The 18,810-nt window shown below is 45.9% G+C and overlaps 2 protein-coding genes across 4 annotated transcripts; both read right to left on the bottom strand.

Annotated features, from left to right (window-relative positions):
- Positions 1-477: 477 nt before the first annotated feature.
- Positions 478-6,349, bottom strand: LOC119712258 (keratin, type I cytoskeletal 14-like). The gene is made up of 8 exons (XM_038163299.1): positions 5,663-6,349; positions 4,828-4,910; positions 4,228-4,384; positions 3,461-3,622; positions 2,983-3,108; positions 2,545-2,771; positions 1,451-1,806; positions 478-1,003 (listed from the first exon to the last, which is right to left on the bottom strand). The coding sequence occupies exons 1-8, from the start codon at positions 6,347-6,349 to the stop codon at positions 978-980; spliced, it is 1,824 nt and encodes a 607-aa protein (XP_038019227.1). The 3' UTR covers positions 478-977.
- A 6,613-nt stretch (positions 6,350-12,962) lies between these two features.
- On the bottom strand, positions 12,963-18,810 carry LOC119712287 (keratin, type I cytoskeletal 9-like). Of its 3 annotated transcripts, XM_038163313.1 has the most exons (9): positions 18,170-18,810; positions 17,998-18,080; positions 17,225-17,381; positions 16,610-16,771; positions 16,210-16,335; positions 15,365-15,591; positions 14,759-15,060; positions 14,202-14,303; positions 12,963-13,340 (listed from the first exon to the last, which is right to left on the bottom strand). In XM_038163313.1, the coding sequence occupies exons 1-9, from the start codon at positions 18,767-18,769 to the stop codon at positions 13,315-13,317; spliced, it is 1,785 nt and encodes a 594-aa protein (XP_038019241.1). In that variant the 5' UTR covers positions 18,770-18,810; the 3' UTR covers positions 12,963-13,314. The 3 variants fall into 3 exon arrangements, with proteins under 3 accessions (XP_038019241.1, XP_038019242.1, XP_038019243.1); XM_038163314.1 differs by lacking the exon at positions 14,202-14,303; XM_038163315.1 differs by lacking the exon at positions 12,963-13,340 and having other exon boundaries at positions 14,214-14,299.

Below are 18,810 nucleotides of genomic sequence, written 5' to 3'. Positions count from 1 at the left end.
CCCTGCACCTGCAGCTCAGGCTGCAAGGTTGTGTGCAGGTGAGGTGTACCCTCCCCTCGGGCAGCCTCACTGGGATTTTGGCCCCTCAGTTGCTGGGATACACTGGTAGCTGTATACAGAAGTGAACATTCCACCCTTTTACATGTACTAAATTTCTCAGAGGTCGAAGGCAATTGCTGCCAAGATGAACATTTTATGGAAATGAACTTTGTAAAGTTCCTGTAGATTATATTTCCCTTTCACTTCTTGTCATTTCAAAACAAGATCCCTTATCTGTGCATTTCCAGGTTAAACCAAGGAGCACCCATCAAGGTTTTGTGAATTGAAAGACTGGTTTCATTTTACAACCACAGCTCTGTAATCATTAGCGTTCTTTGTGGACACTCACGTGCTGCCAGCACCATTGGAGTCATTGAGCACTGAGGTTCTGCAGCCCCTTTAAGGTTGATATTCATCTGTTGGGTCTCAGAACTCAGCTCCCAGGAATATCTGACACATTGTTAAAAAACAAAGAAGAAGATTCTGATCTGCCCCTACTGCTCAGAAATTGTGTTTTAACTCTAAATTTATCAACTACTGGAGTGTATCATCAACCTCTCTACCTGGAGGTGTGTCTTGGCATGGCCTTGTGTTTTCTAAGTGTTTACACCTACAGAAGGAAAGAAAAACCCCATACAGGATTCTGGTTGCATCAGACAGAAATAAAATTTTATTAGAGACATGTTCCTGATTCAGAGCAACCTGAGTACCAAACAGGTTGGATCTGTAAAGCAGCAGTTTGAGTGCCAGTGACCAAAGCTGCAGAGCTTCGTGGGCAGAAGCAGCACAGAGCATGCAGGGCAGGGGGAGAGGTGGCATCTGCACCTCCCAGGAACTGTTCAGAGCATCATCTTTCCTTGGGAGTGTGGGGAATGCAGCGGATTTGGGCCAGTTTCTCTTTGAAAGGTCTTGCGTTGGAGGATCCTTGATGTAAATTCTTAGTCAAAAGATTTTCTTCCATACCCTGTTTAGAGACAAAACAAGCACAAACTTCATCAGTCCTGGCACTGAATGTCCAAGATACCAGCATCCCCCAGACATCAGGATGGTGTGGGAGTGGCCATCAGCATTCCAAAAGCAAAAAGGAAAACTCCAGCATGGCACAAAGGCTGCAGGATTTACCAGATTCTGCAAAGAATGAGATGGAAAAAACCAGCTGAAGTGAAACTACAAGATCAGCTGATATCAGCTACAAAATGGAATAGAAATGGACTGTGTGCTCTGGAAGTGGAGTTGATCCTTTGCACACAAAGAGGAAAGAATTGTTAGTAATGGTAAATCTAATACTTCCCAGAAATGTTAGTTTATCCTCAGTACTGTTTGCCTCTGGAAGAGTATGTTGGTATAAATTAGTGCATAAATGAGTCAGGATGTGACTGAGAGAACACTATGCCCATACCAGAGTTCTCACCTTGGCTTTCACCTCCACTCCTGCAGGACTGGGACTGGGAAGATGAAGAGTAGGAGTGGGAACTGCTGATGCCTCCTGAGGTTCTTCCTCCTCCTCCTCCTCCAATGCATCCACCGCCGCTTCCCCCTCCCATTCCTCCACTTCCTCCTCCCATTCCTCCTCCACCACTTCCTCCTCCCATTCCTCCTCCACAGCTTCCTCCTCCCATTCCTCCTCCCATTCCGCTGCCACCACCTCCATATCCACCACTCATGCCACCACTTCCTCCTCTTCCTCCTCCAGAATAACCACCACCTCCAATTCTACCACCTCCCATGCCTCCTCCCATGCCTCCTCCCATTCCTCCTGCTGGGATTCTGCAAAGAGAGAAAAAGAAGAGGGAAAAAAGTTAATCAATAGCACTTTTCCATCGAAAAGCCTTTGAGCTACAGCTGCTGCCCAGGAGCCAGCACCGCTCTGGGCTGTACTGCTGTTAGAGCCCAGCACTGCACACCAAAACAACTGAGGCAGTGCCACAAATTATCCTCTCTTTCAGCTTCAACTTGAATGCAAGAGCTTTTGCTTTTCCCACATTCTGCCTAGGGATTCCTTGCAATATTTAGCACATACATCAGTGTACAGCTCAAAATCAGAATGAAGATACTGAAACTGCTGTTTCAGGCACCATTTCCAAGAATAAGCTGGCACACTGCATAAGTGAGGCTGAAGTAGATTGAACTTTCAGAAACTTTTATAAAGGTTTGGAAAACTTTGGTTGGTTTGGGTTTTAGTTTGTTTGTTGTTTTTTTTGGTTTTTTTTTTACAGTCTTTTCCTGCCTTTCCAGTTCCTGGCTTTCCTGGAACCAGACTCTCTTACATGGGTTTCCTTGTCCAGCCCCAAACTGGTAGTTCAGAATTTCTGCATTAATTTTTCTTCACTTGAGTTACATTCTGAACAGAATGAAACATATCACAGCTGGGAGGCCATTGGCCAAGACAGGCATCAGCCTCATTTCAGTACAAAATCTGTTCTGCAAATCTCCACTGTTACATTTCCTGCCGGTGGCTGACCAGCAGCCGGGTGTCACACGGCGCCGTGCTCTGTCACTACGTACACAAGATCCTGCTGCCCCTCCTCCAGGAGTGCCCGGTACTGCTGGATCTCCTGCTCCAGGCGGGTCTTGATGCCCAGCAGCATCTTGTACTCCTCGTTCTGGCTCTCCATCTCGCAGCGGATGCTGGCCAGCTCCTCCTCCAAGGGCGCGATCATGGCCTGGATCTGCTGCAGCTGCATGTTGTAACGACGTTCTGTGTCATCCAGGTTGGACTGCAGGGAGTCGATCTGCAAAGGGAAAACAAAGTACACTGGTTATGGGAATGTGGTGATTTTAATTTATTTTTGTGGGAAAACAGGAGATCTTCACAAATCCTCAGGAAAAAAGTGTATCATTGAAGGTAAGTAATCAAATATCCCATTGTCCTTGGATGGATTACTTGCTGGCTGTAGCTCTTTTTCTCACTGTGTCATGGGTGAAGCAAATGCCTTTCCTTACCATGCTGATCTGTGACTGCAGCTCAATTTCCAGGCTCTGATATTCACGCCTCAGCTCAGAGATCTGCTGGTTGCTTGATTGTATCTCCTGGCCACTGGAGTGGACTTGTTGATTAACTTCTTCCATCTGAAAAATTAACATCCAAAATTGAGCCGTTTTTTATAATTAAAAAACATTGTGAGGTTATCATAAAAGCATCATGAAATCGATTAATAATAATAAAGATGCCATGCAGACTGTTTATTTCCCACAAGCCACTCTGCCAACACCCTGGTAATTCACTGGCTGCTGGAACAAAGAAGCTCTCCTTGTTTTACCACATACCTGATATTCCAGGACTGACCTGTTGTAAGAAACTGCCTAAAGTAATTTAAAGTTATTGTCCCTTAAATAACACGTGATAAGTTGCTTTTCACCAGCTGTAAGTAGGTCCAGTACTTTGTGAAGGTTTTAATTACCAAGCCTGCCTGTGCTTTACCTTGGTTTCATACCAGCTTTCCACCTCCTTCCGGTTGTTCTCAATGAGCCTCTCGTACTCGCAGCGCATCTCATTTAATTTTTCCATTAAGTTAATGCCAGGAGTAGCATTGACCTCCACATTGACATCTCCACCAGACTGGCCTTGCAGTCCTCTCATTTCCTGAAAAAAAAAAATCACAGAAACCCCATGAGGTTCTTAAAGGGTGAAGGTAAGGAGGAATGGCATAATTTCAAATAAAGAGAAGGAAAAGGGCGTGGGTCCTCACACAGCTCCTGACTCCGGCAAAAGAGCCTTGCTTGCCCTGGCCATGGAACAATTCTGATATTCCCAAGGCTCCAGTGCTCACAGCCAGGCACTGCATGCATGGTGACCCCGGCGCTGCCTCCACAGGGTTGTAAGGAATTCTATGCAGGGTACTCTTTGTGGGACTCTTTTCTTCTCAGTGGGAAATCTCATTGAAGAGAGTAACAATGCTTTCTTTTGACTCCTCCATATAGTCTATCCAATTTTCCTTCCATGAGTTCAGCAAGCAAACTGTAGTTTGTACTGAAAGCCATTCATCCCCCTGGTCTCCCGTGTTGACCTGGTGTCTCCTGACACCAGCTGTGGACAGCTACGCCCTCTACACAGTCCTCAACATCAAAGTGGGCTTGTGTCAAGTTGGGTGATCAAAACCAGAGGACAAAACCTGGTTGCTGTTGGTGGAAAAAGCAAGGGGAAATTCTTTGAGTTGTCTTTAATTATTGAAGTGTGAAGAAACTTACCTCTTCATGGTTCTTCTTCAGGAAGATCAGTTCCTCTTTCAGGGACTCAAACTGTGTCTCCAAGTCAGATCTGGACAGAGTCAGTTGATCCAAAAGTGGGCGTAATCCATTGATGTCACTTGCCACACTCTGGTGGAGGGTATATTCAGTCTCATACCTGAATGACAGACAAGCAAGAGAGTAAAAGTGCTGCCAGACCTCTTTGTTTGGTATCTCAGTTATGGACAGTTCCCATCTTACATCTCTGGTCAATTCTTAGAAGAAAGGACCTCATTCTCTTTCTGTCTCCCATAGCTGTGTTTGATTTCAGTACAGTTTCTCTCTGTGAGATTTATACCATGGGGATTCTGCTTATAAATCTACATGCAAGGATGGAGAAACTTAGAATGGAGTCCCTTAAATGTGTCCCTTTAAGAACTTGTCTGGAGAAAACTAATAATGAAAACCCAAAGCAATCCTTCTCGGAATGCTTTTCCCAGCAAGTCTCTATTCTGTGATTGTAGCCAAAAGTCTCCAGCTTCTACAAAGATTCATTGGCAATGGAAACTCGTGGGGGTAAAGGGAGGCAAAGTGGATGGAAGCAGGAAGGGAGTGACTCACTTCAGTCTGAAGTCATCCACAGTCATTCTGGTGTTGTCCATGTCAAGGAGCATCCTGTTAAGGTCCACATTGGCACCAACAATCTGAAAGGGAGAGTGCAGGTGTTATCAGTCAGGTGTCTTTTCAGTCTGACAGCAGAGACAAGAAACTCCTGTGCACAAACACCTTGCACAAAGCGTTTATGGCAAAGTCAGGCCTTCAAGCCTGACTAGAGCTGCAGGAGATATTGAGAGAGTTGAGTTTATTGCTTCCAGATAAAAGAAAATGCCTTTACTGTTAAATATCCATTAAAAATACCTTGTTGGAAAGAATAACCAAATTAACTCCTCATATTCAAAAAAGAAAAAACAAACAAAAATCCCCAACCCAACCAACAAAAAACAGTGGGGAAGCAGAATTTCCATTACTTTTTGAGAACAGCCATGTTTACACAAGACATACATGACTGTTAAATGGCTGAGACTAACTGCACATGCTGGCTCATCCTGTGTATTCGCAAAAACATCCAATTAAAATGGCAATAATAGCACAACAAGCAAGGATGAAGTCTGCTGTTCGAGTGAAGAACGAGCGAGCGGCAGCCCAGCATTGAGGAGAGCATGGCACAGGCCATGTGATGGGGCACTGGTGCTGATGTGCCACTGCACCCAGCAATGCTTCCTGCCCCAAATACACGTGTGGCAGAACACACAGACAGCAGCTGGTCCCCACACCACTCTGCTTCCTGGCTAAAGCCCAGGAAGGGGAACATCACCCCAAACAGGGGCCTTGTGCTGCACGAGGAAAGCGCCGTTCCAGTAGGAACCTGTTCCAATTTAGTCAAAGTACATCATACCTGGTTTTGCAGCTCCTCAATTGTCCTGTAATATTGGCTGTAATCCTTGCTCTGAGAGGGAGCTTGATTTTTGTACCACTCCCTGATCAGCTGCTCAAGCTGGGAGTTTTCTTCCTCCAAGCGTCGCACTTTATCCATGTACGACGCCAGGCGATCGTTGAGGTTCTGCATGGTCAGCTTCTCGTTTGTGGAGAGCAAGCCAGCATCGTCCCCAAAGCCCATGCCACCAAAACTGCCTCCTCCATAGCTGCCACCACCACCAAAGCCACCACTGCCACCGAAGCCACTAAATCCACCTCCACTGTATCCACCACCTCCGTAACCACCTCCCATTCCCCCAAATCCCCCCCCTCCTGATCCAAATCCTCCTCCCATGCTGCCACAGCTCATTCCTCCTCCGTAGCTGCCACCACTCATTCTCCCCCCGTAGCTGCTGCGGCTGATCCTGCCACAGCTGCCGCTGCTGAAGCCCCCCCCATAGCTGCTCCTGGAGCCTCCTCCACCAAAGCTTCTCCCAGAAAAGCCCCCGCTGCCTCCGGAAGAGGTGTATTTTCTTGAGGACACCGAGGAGTATCCACCAGACCTACCCCCTCCACCACCTCCACCACTGCATCTTCCACCACCTCCTCCCCCTCCACTGCTAATTCTCATGGTACTGGTGGTCGAAGATTTGGTGCCACAGCTCATGGTGACAGCAGGCAAGAGTCAAACCACAACCCCAAATTTAGCTGCACAGCCTGATAAGCTTCAGGACTGCAAATGTTCATCCCCAGCTCTCTCTATTTATGCATTTGACACTGGGTGTCACCATCAGGGTGTTTCCTTCTCCCAGGGCATTTACCAAACTTCTTGTTTGTGCCAAGAATAATTTGCTGAACAGTATTTTTGTGCAGCTATCTCAGGCAATCCAGCCCACGGCTGGGCTTCCGAGGCTTGGTTAAGGTTGAACATCTCACTTCTTTTGGGTGACATATTCTTTTCATTTAGTGCCTTCTGGAATAGGTCCTTCCTCTGCTAAGGTTTTGTAGCTGCTGTTGCTAAAGATTGTTGTTTGTTCTCTTTTGTTCTTTCCAACTTTGTGCATTTCAGATTTTCTACACAGCTTATGTTCCTTTTCTCACCATACGTGCTAGTGCAGAGTTTTATTAATAGGATTGTGTGACTTGTCTGTAAAGATTGTACTCATGTGTTCCTGCCTGCACTAAGAGAACATCTTATTTAACACGAACAGGCTATTCCAAACAATGCAGAGGGATTCTTGCTTAAAAATCAAAATCCCTCCTTTGTGAAGAAAGCACTAGGGCAGCTCACAACCAGCCAAGTCCTAGAATTCAAAAAGAAAAATAATACTGAACTCTTTTCATCAAAGCACTGTTGATCTAAAATAGAATGAAGATCAAGGATGTGTTAATTGTATTATAAAGTCAATTGTAACCCAATTAGAAGTTGTTTTATTTCAGACAATGATTTAAAAACTAGTGTGTGGGAAGACTTTTTATCATTTAATATAAAGCAGCTCACTCTATTGTTAATGTGTCATATATTGTAGGTGATAAAATAATCGTATCTACTGTTCTTAAAGCAAAGATCCTTGAGATTAAAAAAGCATCCTGAGAGGAAAGCTGAAAGACTTTTTACACCAATCAGTAGAAACCAGACTGTTGAGAGCACAAAAGAAAGGACCCCACACTTCAGTGTTGCCCTGATCCCCAGAGGCTGACCCTGGGGGAAGGGTTCCCATCCTCACTAGGTAGGCTGGATGCCAAAGGCGAGTGTCTGAAGGCAGATGTGCAAATAACAGCACACCACCAGCATTTGTGTTTGCTACAGATGGACCCAAACTGTCCCCAGTTTGCCCAGGAGAACGTGCAGAGTTTCCCAGTGAAGCTCTGCTCTGTCTGACATGTCCTCATCGCCTGCCCTCCTCTCTGTGGGGTTCTGGAGCCTTTCATGACTGCAGGGAGTTATGAAACGCAGCAAACCCTAAACCTCAGGTGCAGGAGCAGAGGGCTCCCCCTTTGTGCCCTGCTGTCCTTCTCCCAGCCAAGACCTCTTGGAGATAACAATGCAGCACGGTCCTTGCTTTCCAAAGGCTGCCTTGGTGGGATGTTGATTGTAAATTCAGGATTATTGAACATTTCCTGAGCGCATCCTTCGTCCTGGCCTTCGTGCCGTGTCTGTGCCAGCATTGCTCTATTGCTGCTTATGCAATTGCTTTCAAAACCTCCCGATTTTATCTTGCTATTTGATCTCTCAATGGCTGGAAGATGATGAAAGATTCCGAGCACTTTGGTGATGGAATAATTTCTCCTGATTCTCAGCTGTAGGCTGGTAGTGACACCTCAGCAGCATAAACAGTTTCTGGGCTTTAGCACAGTCTGGTATTGGTGCAGAAAGAGGGAGTTTGCTACAGGCAAAGTGGTTTTTCTTATTTCGTGCAGTTTTGCCTCTGGGTCTGGATACTGCTGCTTTGCTCAGTGGGACCCTTTGTCACAAACTCTGCTGTGGTGAGTTAAATTGATTGTCATGTTCAAATTCCCATCAGTGGTTCCAGGGATATTCCTGAGACATGCTTTTCACAGCCAAGATAAAAGATCTGTAGGTTTGTTAGTGATAGTAAACACAAAAATTCCTGGAATGATTAAAGAAAGAGTAAAAAAAATTGCCAAAATAATATCTTAATTCATTTATTTATCTTCTGACAACCCACATAATTTCCTATTTTATTTATTGGTGTCTTTTTCCATATGTAACTATTCACAGCAGGGATTTGTCCATACAGAAGAGTTCTTCTGGTAAGTTTTATTTCAGGCTTGGAAAATATTTTAAAAAATAAGAACAATGAAAGGAAAGAAAGATTCAAACCACTAAGGGCGGAGAACTTTCACTCACCTTGACATTTCATTTTAGCTTTTTATTGTTACCACTCTTTGTATGTAAAAGAGGATCACAAATCACAGGTTTTCCCATAGATCTAAGGTAACTTTTAAGTCACAAGCTCGTAGGATGTTCCTGTTTTGTCTTTGGCACTGCTGCTATTTCATTTTTGTTAGTAGTTCCACCTTGGTTTGGAAGACCTTGGTTTCCAGGATCCCTGCTGGCCATGAGGCTGGGCCATATTCCTGTGTGTTCCTGGAGCTGAGAGCTGCCCCTGGGATGTTTGGTGTCTGTCACAGTCACTGTGTGTCTCTCTGGAGCAGGACACTGAAGTGCCTGAAAAATCCAGGTGAACTATGACTCCTTCATCCTCCTGTATAGTTGCACACACTGAATTCTCTCCTGGCTGATTTTTAAACACTTTTTGATTATTAAATGTTTGACTCTGCAAATACTTGTTAACCACAGAAGATCTGTTCTGTGGACAGAATGAATTTTTCATTTCTGAAATTTCATTTTTCATTTCTTGTCATTAGAAGAGCCTTTAAAGATTTTTGTTCTCTGATGCTTTTCACTAATATATTATATGGATGATGTAAATTTATGGAATTATTTAAAAAGGAACCATCAGGTTTAGGACCATCAGGTTTAGGATGTCTCATCTCTTTCCCATATGTGAAGCACAGTTGAATCATTAATGTTTCTGTGTCCACGCAGCATCCATACCCTATCCAGCATTGCTGTTTCCCAGTGGGAGCAGGGGAAGGAGCTTTGTTACTGCAGCCAGCAGCAGTGCCCAGCCTGCAGAGTGCTGGAACATTCCGAGCGTGCAGCCTCTGCTCGGGCTCAGCCCAGCCCTGTTCCCTCACTCTCACTCTGTTCTCGCTCTCCTTTTAATCAGGCCTCCGTGATCCATATCAAAGAAGTGACCTCCAATCACCAGAGTGATGACAAACCCTGGGAGCATCCCATGCTGCAGAGCTGGGAGACTTCTCCAACAGGCTGGAGCTGCTGCATTCCAAACAGACCTGGAGAAAATGTGTTCTCCCTTTTGTACCTGTGTGCTGAAAAACTGAAATATTTCCCCTTAATTCAATGTTGTTCTGCTGGCTCAGGCAACTACCAGGGTTTCTTTTCATCTATTTAATGACCTCTTCCCATCATTTTTACCAGAAATTTGTATAAGAAGAGAGGGTCTGTTTTTACCTCACTCCTCATTCCTGCTTCAGCTCAGAATGTTCTAGTGAAATCCAGTGAAACTGTTGTTTCTGAAGAAATTTAGATTAGACCCAGCAAAGCAAACAAGAACCCCTAAGGCAGCAGTGGGCTTGTCTGTGAAGTTTAAAACCTCCAACACTCTCAGCACAACCCTTTGTGCAGGATAACCTGGACCCTCCATGCAGGGAGGCTGGTGGGAAGAACAGCTGTTCCTCAGATCCTACAAATGCCCACGTGGGCTTTGCCACGTAGCTGTGAGAGCTGTGGGTCAGGGTGTGTGTCACAGCTGGGGACACTTTGCAGGCTGCTAATTCCCTCCTGTCAGCCGTCAGCATTTCTAGCAGTTTCTGAGCCACAGTCAGAGTGGTCCCACTGTCACTTCCCCAGTCTCCTCCAGGGTGAAGACAATTAGATTGGAATAATTCCTTTTGTTGGTATCAGAACAGCTGGAGGGCATGGTCAGGACACTGCCAAGGTTCCTGCCTCTCTCTGAGGTTCAGATCCCTCCGTCCAGTTGAGCTGTGCAGCCTCAGAGCCCCTCGGAGCTGCGGGCACCCACACCTGGCTGGCTCTGCTCAGTGCAGTGTCCTGTGCGATGGCACAGGGAGAGGGGCACTGCTGTGGCACGTTCTGCCACTGCAGCTCATGCTGGGTGGGGAAGGAGGACATCCCTGGCGTCTGCTCTCCTTGCAGCATGGCAAGGCAGGAAGGTCCTGCTGGGCTGAGCTCTGGAGAAGGATTTACACGCTCAGGGACAGTCCGGGTGGGCTCTGCCTTCCCCCACAGCACAGTGACATGATGTACCTGCTGTACTCACTCTGCAGCCCGTGAAGATGGCCTGGGTAGCATTTGGCAATGAACAGGGCTGACAATCAATGCTCAGCAAAAGAGACATCAGCACAATATACGCACAGGCAATTTGGAAATGACATCTGTGCTTTCAAATGGACACAGGGATTGCTTGGGAGCTCTGAAGCCAAACGCACGGGAGTGTGTGCACATTGCTTTTTGCCTAGGGTGCTCTGAAGGTCTTGTTCCAACACGCACCACAATTACCTTCTCAGAGCACTACCAGGAGCACCAGATAAGTATCCGAATTGCAACACTTTGTGCTCATAAAATTAAAGCTCATTATGCTGATTAATGACTAATGACATGCATGCAAATAAAAAGTGCAAAGTTCTCCTCACCTCTCAGTATTGCTGCTGCCCCACTTTGAGCCTGCCTTAAGCTTTGACACCTGACACTCCAATGTTTGTGTTTTTTACTCCTGCTTTGCCATGGTTTGAGTTTTGCAGCTCTGTTCCTCCATGTAAGCCTGTTTTCTCAGTAAGCAAGGGCCAGTGATTACCCAGGTGCAGATTTTGTAATCCAAAATGTAAAAAGGAAAGAACCCTTAAAACTGGCTTTTTCTTCTGGGGTCTGGTAAGAAACCATCTCATTTTAGTCTGCTTTTTGTCTGTAATGAGTGCTAATGCCATGATGAAGTAGGGAATTTTGTCCGTTTATTGGTGGTTTGTATTTATTTTGTCACATAGCATAGCATGCAATAAACCATATTATGAAGCTGATTTACACTGTAGAAGATGCAGACTCATTAAATGTATAAACATTATAAAAACATCTTGTTAAGAAAGCCACAGATTTTAGATAAGGAAAAGACAGCACAATCAATGCTGAGTGGCAAAAGTAGTAGCAATAGTATATTATTTATCCTTCTGGCTCAGAAATTGTCACTGATTGGAACATATCAAAATAAGCATTTAAATCAGCAGCAGAAGTGCACTGAGTATTGCAACACGCTGCACCCTCGTACGTGTCTGTGCTCAGCACTGGGTTCTCAGCCCCTGACCTGCCTCACTGCCCTGCCCACGCTCCAAATTCCAGTTTCTGCTTTGCTCCCCCAGGGGTCAGTTCAGGAGAATTTCTTCTGCAGGGTTAAATTCAGAGATGCCTGATAACCAGCAGTAAAATACTAAAAGTAAGTTATATTTTTGGAAAGAAGGATAGGAGCAAGAGGTTGTCAGTGGTCCCACAGTGGCAGAGAGCAGTGAAGTTCAGCATGGACAGGCTGCTCCTCTGGGTGAATCATATCCAACCACCCCAAGAGCCTCCTGGGTGTCGCTGTGAGGCCAGAGGCCAGGTGATGGCCTGTAAATCACCATGGAAGCAGGGAGCAGGCACTGAGCAGCAACACTTTTGAGGTTAACTTGGCAGGCTCCTAGGGGAGGTATGAGAAGCAGGGCTCCTGGATTGGGAGTGTTCCTTAGTTTGGGCTGCAAGTTGAGTACCCTGAACAGACAGGTCTGAGAAATAGCTGTCACCACCTGCCAGAGGTGGAAATGAGCAGAGCAATGGGAGAAAGTAGGCTTGGGGGACAGGTAGAAAACAGAGACAAGTGTGATGTGATGCTGCAAGGGGTTAAAAATGAAGAAGGTGATTTTGCAACGGCTGGGAGTTGGGGTATCCTGACAAACAATCCCCACCATTGCTGTGGTGTCAGGCCAGGTGCATCAGTGCTTGTGTGTGCAGGAGTCCTTCATGCAGGTGAGCTGGTTCCTCCAGCCCCCAGAAAGACACTGGTCAGGAAAAAAAATCAGATTTTTTTTTGTTTTTCAATACTAATTCATGGCTGAGAGCCCAGCATAAGGCAACACTGTGAATCACTGGCACAGATCTGCCTGGAACTCGGGAGTTTAGGAGTCCTGTTCCCACGGTCTCCCACTCAGTCTGTGTTTCCCAACATTCTCCCATGGGTGATGCCTTCCTCAGAGGGAAAAAACAAACCTCATGGTTGTAAAACTGAGAGAGAAAGACTCACTGAGTGATTGTTCTGTTTGGGCTAAAGCCGGTGAGGGGAGAAGTGCACAGGAGAAAGGATGTGTCTGTGAGCAGGTCTTGTGTAAAATACAACATCATATACAAATATATATAATACACAAATAACCCTCGGGGCTATTTTCAAGGGAAATTCCCAACAGAGCTCATTTTTTAAAGAAGTTTTATAGGGAATAGTCAGTTCCTTAAACCCACCCTCCTGTCCCTGATGGAAATCAATAGCAGAAAGGTTTTGACTGAGTTTTCCCTCAACAGAGCATTGTTCCTGGCAGTGCAAAGTTTTGCCCAGTGAGTCTTAAGTAGTGAATATGTCCCTGAAAACTTTGGGGTTTATGGGTTATCTGACACATCATTGTGTATTCCACAGGTAAAGCTTGATATTTGTAACCGATTCAAACAAAAATCTCTGCTAAAGCAACTTGCACTAGACACAGCTTTCTGGTTGCATCAGAGAGAAGCCAAGATTTATTAGCATTTATTCCACAGGAACACCAATCACGGCAGAGATTAACTCAGGTAACAGTGATTTGGAGCAGAAACACTGATGGAGGAAGCAGACAGGACATGCAGAGAGCTCTGGTGAGCCCCTGGAGTGAGCAGAGGGGAGTAAGCTGGACAAGTGTTCACTCCTGCTCGCGGCAGGGGACGTTCAGCCTTGCTCAGTAGGGTCCAAAGGCCTCACTGGGAGGTTGTGCAGTGGAAGATGCTGGTCTTGCTCATCACTCCTCCACCCTTCTAAAGCTCCCTGTTGAAAGATGGAGGAAAGCAAGAATTTTTTTGAAGAATTCAGCATTTTTAACCTCATGTTAATTCTTAAGTATCACCTGTGCAGTTCTCAACGCATCAGGGTTGTTCCCAGCCTTCTGGAAAAGTCCAGACAGTGTCACACCTGAGTTTGTGCCGTGTGTGTGCAGATTTAGCAGTTTAGGACCTGCTTCTGTTCTGAGCCACGGCAGAGCAAATCACTTTAATTTAGTGTGGCTGCAGCACTACAAACCAAATACAGGTGAAATTAGAACCTGTGTTTGTGTGTCTATGGATACTTATAGTAGATTTGTATAAGTTAAAGAGAGATGGCACATAATATGCTTTAATCTTGCCTACCAAACATTTATATCTGTTGGAGTGTTGCAGGGCAGAGGGGATGTTTGATCAGAGATGTTTGATCAGAGGAATAAATTTTTGCCGAGGAGTTTGCAAAGCTGATGTAGGAATTTTTTAAAAACTAGAGCTCATCTACACCAAATCTTATCAAATAATCTTCCTCATGACACAAAATCCTCCTGAATTCACTGCCTTGTTTTCAGCAGCAGGAGTGTCTGTGCAGGGTTCCTACTGTTTGCCCTGATGGCTTCAGGCCCTTTGGGTGAGAGCCAGCTCTCATGTCATGGCTGACTGTCAGTCTGCAATGGAAACTGTTTGGGGCAGAGCCTGACTGAACCTGGTCATTATAAGGAGTAAATGCAAACCTCAAGGCAGGATTATTTTCCATATTTTCATAAAAAATCCAAAGTGGAATTGAATCTTTCTAAAAATTACATCTTCCTGCTCATTTTCCCCACTTTCAGGCTTTTGTCTGAGGTGCTGCCTGGACCTGGACCCTTACCCCGTCTCATGTGTTTTATGGCTTCAGACACTTCCTCCATGGTTGCTCCTCTCTCCAAAGTTTTATTTCCTTCCAGGCAGAGCTTCATGTTTTCAGCACTTCCTGGAACCAGAGCCAGGAAGTCAGATATGGATCAGACCCTTCGGTCACTCTCCATCTTTTGCTGCTTCAGTATTTTGCAGCCAATGCCCCTTGTATTTTCAATGTCTGGAGTGTTCCAATTATTCAACCCTGCTTTAAACAAGCCCTGCTTAATGGCAGTCACATTTCTATCTTCTGACTTTCCTGATTCCCTGCACACTTTGGATTTGGCACCATTGTCCCTTTTCCCCCTCCATTTCCTCTTTTCACCCATCCTCTGACACAGCTCTTCGTGCCATCCTTCGTGCTGCTCATGTTGATTTGTTACTGTCTAAGAACAAATGTCAGAGTGGCCTTAAAACAAGACTGGGGAAAAACATAGCAAAAATATTTCCAGGGAGGAAGTCGTTTCATCCTTTCCTGCTATTCAGAGAGAATTGTGGATTGCAGGATGTATTTTTTAATTCCATTTTTACCTGGGCTTTCAGAAGAGTCGCCAGGCTGGGACTGGGAAGACGAAGAGCGGGAGAGGCAGGATTTACCCCCTCCTCCTCCTCCACTGCCACCTCCTCCACCTGAGGTTTTACCACAGGTTCCACCTCCTGTTCTTCCTCCACTCCCTCCTCCTCCGCTTTCAGAAGAGGAAGATCTTCCATAGGATCCTCCGGCTTTTCCTCCACTGCTTCCTCCACCTGAGGACCAACAGCTTCCTCCTCCACTGCTTCCTCCGTGACCTCCTCCTCCTGAAGATCCACCACCAGCTCCTCCCTGTGAAGTGCTGTAAGGAGGAAGGGGTGTGTTATTTCTTTCTTACCTTTCATTTTCCCAAATAATGGCACTTCCTGATGTGCCATCACTTCCTGATGGTACCGAGGGGAAGAAATGGCAAATTACAATTCTAAACACTTTTGTAAAAGTACAGCTTTGCATGCTGCCAGCTGAGGTTTAGATTCCATGTGAATTCTTGTGCTTGCAGTAATATGTTGATGATTAATCCCTTGCACTAGTTCCTAATACAAATATCCCTGCTGTCCTCTTTCCCTGATGGCATCAACAGGAAGTTAATTAACTGATGTCTGTACCTAATGCCATGCTGCCCCTCCTGCAGCAGTGCCCGGTACTGCTGGATCTCCTGCTCCAGGCGGGTCTTGATGCCCAGCAGCATCTTGTACTCCTCGTTCTGGCTCTCCATCTCGCAGCGGATGCTGGCCAGCTCCTCCTCCAAGGGCGCGATCATGGCCTGGATCTGCTGCAGCTGCATGTTGTAACGACGTTCTGTGTCTTCCAGGTTGGACTGCAGGGAGTCGATCTGCAAAGGGAAAACAAAATGCACTGGTTATGGGAATGGGGCAGGGTTAGACCATTCTCATGCCCAACATGAGAAAGTCCCACATGGTGTCATATGGAATTTGCAGGCAAGCCTGATGAGGGGAGAGAATGATGCATCTGAGTCCATCTTATCAGAAGGCTAATTAATGACTTTATTATACTATATTATTCTGTACTATATTGCACTATATTAGATTACATCTAAACTGAATCTGCCAGGCCCTCAACTCTGCACACAACTGCACAGAATGTCATGACTGTCACCCAACAGTCCCGACACACACACACACCTGGCCCTGACAGGCCAAGGAAACAGAACAGGATCACTTTGGGTGAACAATCTCCATACTGCATTCTACTTTGGCACAAACACAGGCGCAGCAAATGATAAGAATTGTTTTTCCTTTCTCTGAGGTTCAGAGAATGTGAAACCCAGAAATATTCCTGGGAAGAACCATGCCTTGCTTTTGTCTGTGAAACATGGCTACAGTGTCTGTTGTGCCCGGGATGCTCAGTGGCTCTCTCAGCTGGCATCCTGGCATGCCAGCAGCTCCTGAGTTCTTTGCTTACCAGGGGATGAGGAGCAGTGGTTACCTACCAGACTGATCTGCGACTGCAGCTCAATTTCCAGGCTCTGAAATTCACGTCTCAGCACAGAGATCTGCTGGTTGCTTGATTCTATTTCCTGGCTACTTGAGTGGACTTGTTGACTCACTTCTTCCATCTGAAAAATGAACATGGGGAATTGCAGTTTCTGAGTTTTACTTACAGTGCCAGCATGGCAGTTTATCATGGGACCGTCTGGAACACAACAATTTGCAGAAGGGCGCTGGTAGAATGGGGCTGTTCAACTTGCTTGTGTGGCTCTGCCAGAGCAACTCAAGCCCACTTGTGATTTACTTCATGTTGACCAAAGGGACTCTGCTGTTATTTTGTAAAATCAATGGATGTTGTCATTTCTTTACAGGAAATTCTTATCAAGGCCTGTCATCATTTACCTTGCTTTCGTACCACTTCTCAACCTCTGCACGGTTTTTCTGAATAATAGCTTCATATTCCTGCCTCATCTCATTCAGTTTTTTCAGCAGATCCTCTCCTGGAGCAGTGTTTATCTGCACATTCACATCTCCATTGGACTGGGATTGCAGCAGTTTCATTTCCTGCAGAGAAAACCCAGGCCCGAGGACAATGAACACAAATGGAGCCTTTCAACAACACATATATATATATATATATAAAAATATATGACAGTAATTCCTACCCAACAATTCATAATTGCTCTGTAGTGAGGGTACAATGTGCTTGGAATCTTTTGTCTCCCCACTAACACAGCTGTGGGTGCCTGGGAGCAGTTCCATCCACAACTCTCATATATATATGTATATATGTATGTATAGATAGATAGATAGATAGATAGATAGATAGATAGATAGATAGATAGATAGATAGATTTGGAGGGTTTGTGTTGCAATTATTTAGCCTTCACTTTCCAGTCACTGCTTGTTGAGGGGGCTGAGCTCAGGGGCACCCTGGAGCAGCCTGGCCGTGCCCCTCGGTCGCTGTTGGATGTCAGCTCCCACATCTCCAGTGTGTTTCAAGGCCCTGGCTCTTACCTCCTCGTGGTTCTTCTTGAGGTCGATGATCTCCTCCTTCAGAGACTCAAACTGCATCTCCAGGTCGGACTTGGCCAGGGTCAGGTTGTCCAGCAGGGGCCGCAGGCTGTTGAGGTCGCCCTCCACGTTCTGCCGGAGCCCGCTCTCCATCTCGTACCTGCGCCAGCGACAGGCAGAGAGGTCAGCTCCTGGCACCTCAGCCCTCCTCCCAGCTGACATTATTTATGGAAAATTCACCTATTCCAGAGTCAGTGCCTGCTTTTGTGTCTGTACTTTGGAGCTTGCAGCATCTCTCAGCCATCAGAGTTAGGAAATCATCAGCCAATACTTAACATTTAATTCATAATACTACTTAATAACAAAGTTATTATTCTTTATACTAAATAAATACAAAGTTTATTATTAATATCAAACTTTAACACTGAAATGTGTTTTATGGCCTCTTTCATCCTCTCTTCTTACTACAGCTTTGTGTAGATTTCATCTATCTGGTTAACCTGACTTTCAGTGACAGAAAATCCCAATTTTTATTTTCTTAAAAATAAAACTTTTTGTAAGCTCCGGCTCTGCAACCATAGGCAGCATTCCCATCAAAGATCACTCTAGGAATACTGAAAAATTTAAAGTTTCACAAATTATTTCAGTTGTGCTGCCATGGAAGCAGGAGGAAGCCAAGTCCCTGTGGATTGATATTTGTTTATGGAATGAATCTATGAAACTAAGGTCAGGAAAGCTGGAGGAAGTGCCTGTAAAAGAGCAATATATATATTTACTTTATTCTAAAGTCTTCTGCAGTCATCTTTGTGTTATCCAGGTCCAAAAGTACCTTGTGGGTTTCCACAGCTGCAGCCACAATCTAGAAGAGACACAACATGTTAGGAAAACATTTCCTGTGGACCTCTCAGTCTGTCAGTGCTTCGGCTTCTCTGGCAAAGAACATCCTACCTGCTTCTGAAGTTCTTCAATTTGTCCATAATAGTGGCTGTAGTCCTTTGGGCCAATAGGACCTTGCTTCTGGTACCACTCCCTGATTAACTGTTCAAGCTGAGCATTTTCCTTCTCCAAGTTCCGGACGGTCTCCATGTAGGAAGCCAGGCGTTCGTTAAGGCTCTGCATGGTCAGCTTCTCATCGTAGGAGAGAATTCCCACATTCCCTCCGTGGAAGCCACCACTGCCAAAGCTGCCACCACTGAAAGCAGCCCCACCTCCAGCAAAGCCCCCAAAGCCACTGCCAGACCTGAAGCCCGTTCCCATGCTGCTGTGGCCCATGCCCCCTCCGTAACATGCACCACCCAGTCTCCCTCCGCAGCTGCTGCTGCTCATTCCTCCTCCGTAGCTGCTGCGCCTGCCATAGCCACTTCCTGCACCACAGCTGCTCCGGGAGCTTCCTCCTGCACAACTGCTGCCAGAAAACCTGCCCCCACCACTGCTCCTGGAGGTGACTGTCCTCGAGGAGGCCGAGGAATGAGAGCTGCCCCCTGCACCCCCTCCGCCGCTGCTGCCCCGCAGGCAGCTCTTCAGGGGCTGCTTGGAGCCACAGCTCATGGTGGCAGCAGCAAAAAACTCAGGTGAAAAGTCAAAGCTGG

The sequence above is a fragment of the Motacilla alba genome, chromosome 27 (assembly GCF_015832195.1).
Source record: "Motacilla alba alba isolate MOTALB_02 chromosome 27, Motacilla_alba_V1.0_pri, whole genome shotgun sequence".
NCBI classification, from domain to species: Eukaryota; Metazoa; Chordata; class Aves; order Passeriformes; family Motacillidae; genus Motacilla; species Motacilla alba.
The sequence above is the reverse complement of the archived record's forward strand: the minus strand, read 5'-3'. Positions and strand labels throughout refer to the sequence as shown.

What these genes read in the sequence shown, in the direction of transcription:
- LOC119712258 (XM_038163299.1), bottom strand. Translation starts at nt 6,349, where the DNA reads ATGAGCTGTGGCACCAAATCTTCGACCACCAGTACCATGAGAATTAGC. An exon ending in GTGGATGACTTCAGACTGAA is followed by an intron (nt 4,385 to 4,827) that starts GTGAGTCACTCC and finishes TCTGTCATTCAG; the next exon opens with GTATGAGACTGAATATACCC. An exon ending in GAGGGGCAGCAGGATCTTGT is followed by an intron (nt 1,807 to 2,544) that starts GTACGTAGTGAC and finishes CTCTCTTTGCAG; the next exon opens with AATCCCAGCAGGAGGAATGG.
- LOC119712287 (XM_038163313.1), bottom strand. Translation starts at nt 18,769, where the DNA reads ATGAGCTGTGGCTCCAAGCAGCCCCTGAAGAGCTGCCTGCGGGGCAGC. An exon ending in TCAAGAAGAACCACGAGGAG is followed by an intron (nt 16,772 to 17,224) that starts GTAAGAGCCAGG and finishes TTTTCTCTGCAG; the next exon opens with GAAATGAAACTGCTGCAATC. An exon ending in CATAAAACACATGAGACGGG is followed by an intron (nt 13,341 to 14,201) that starts GTAAGGGTCCAG and finishes ATCTTTCAACAG; the next exon opens with GGAGCTTTAGAAGGGTGGAG.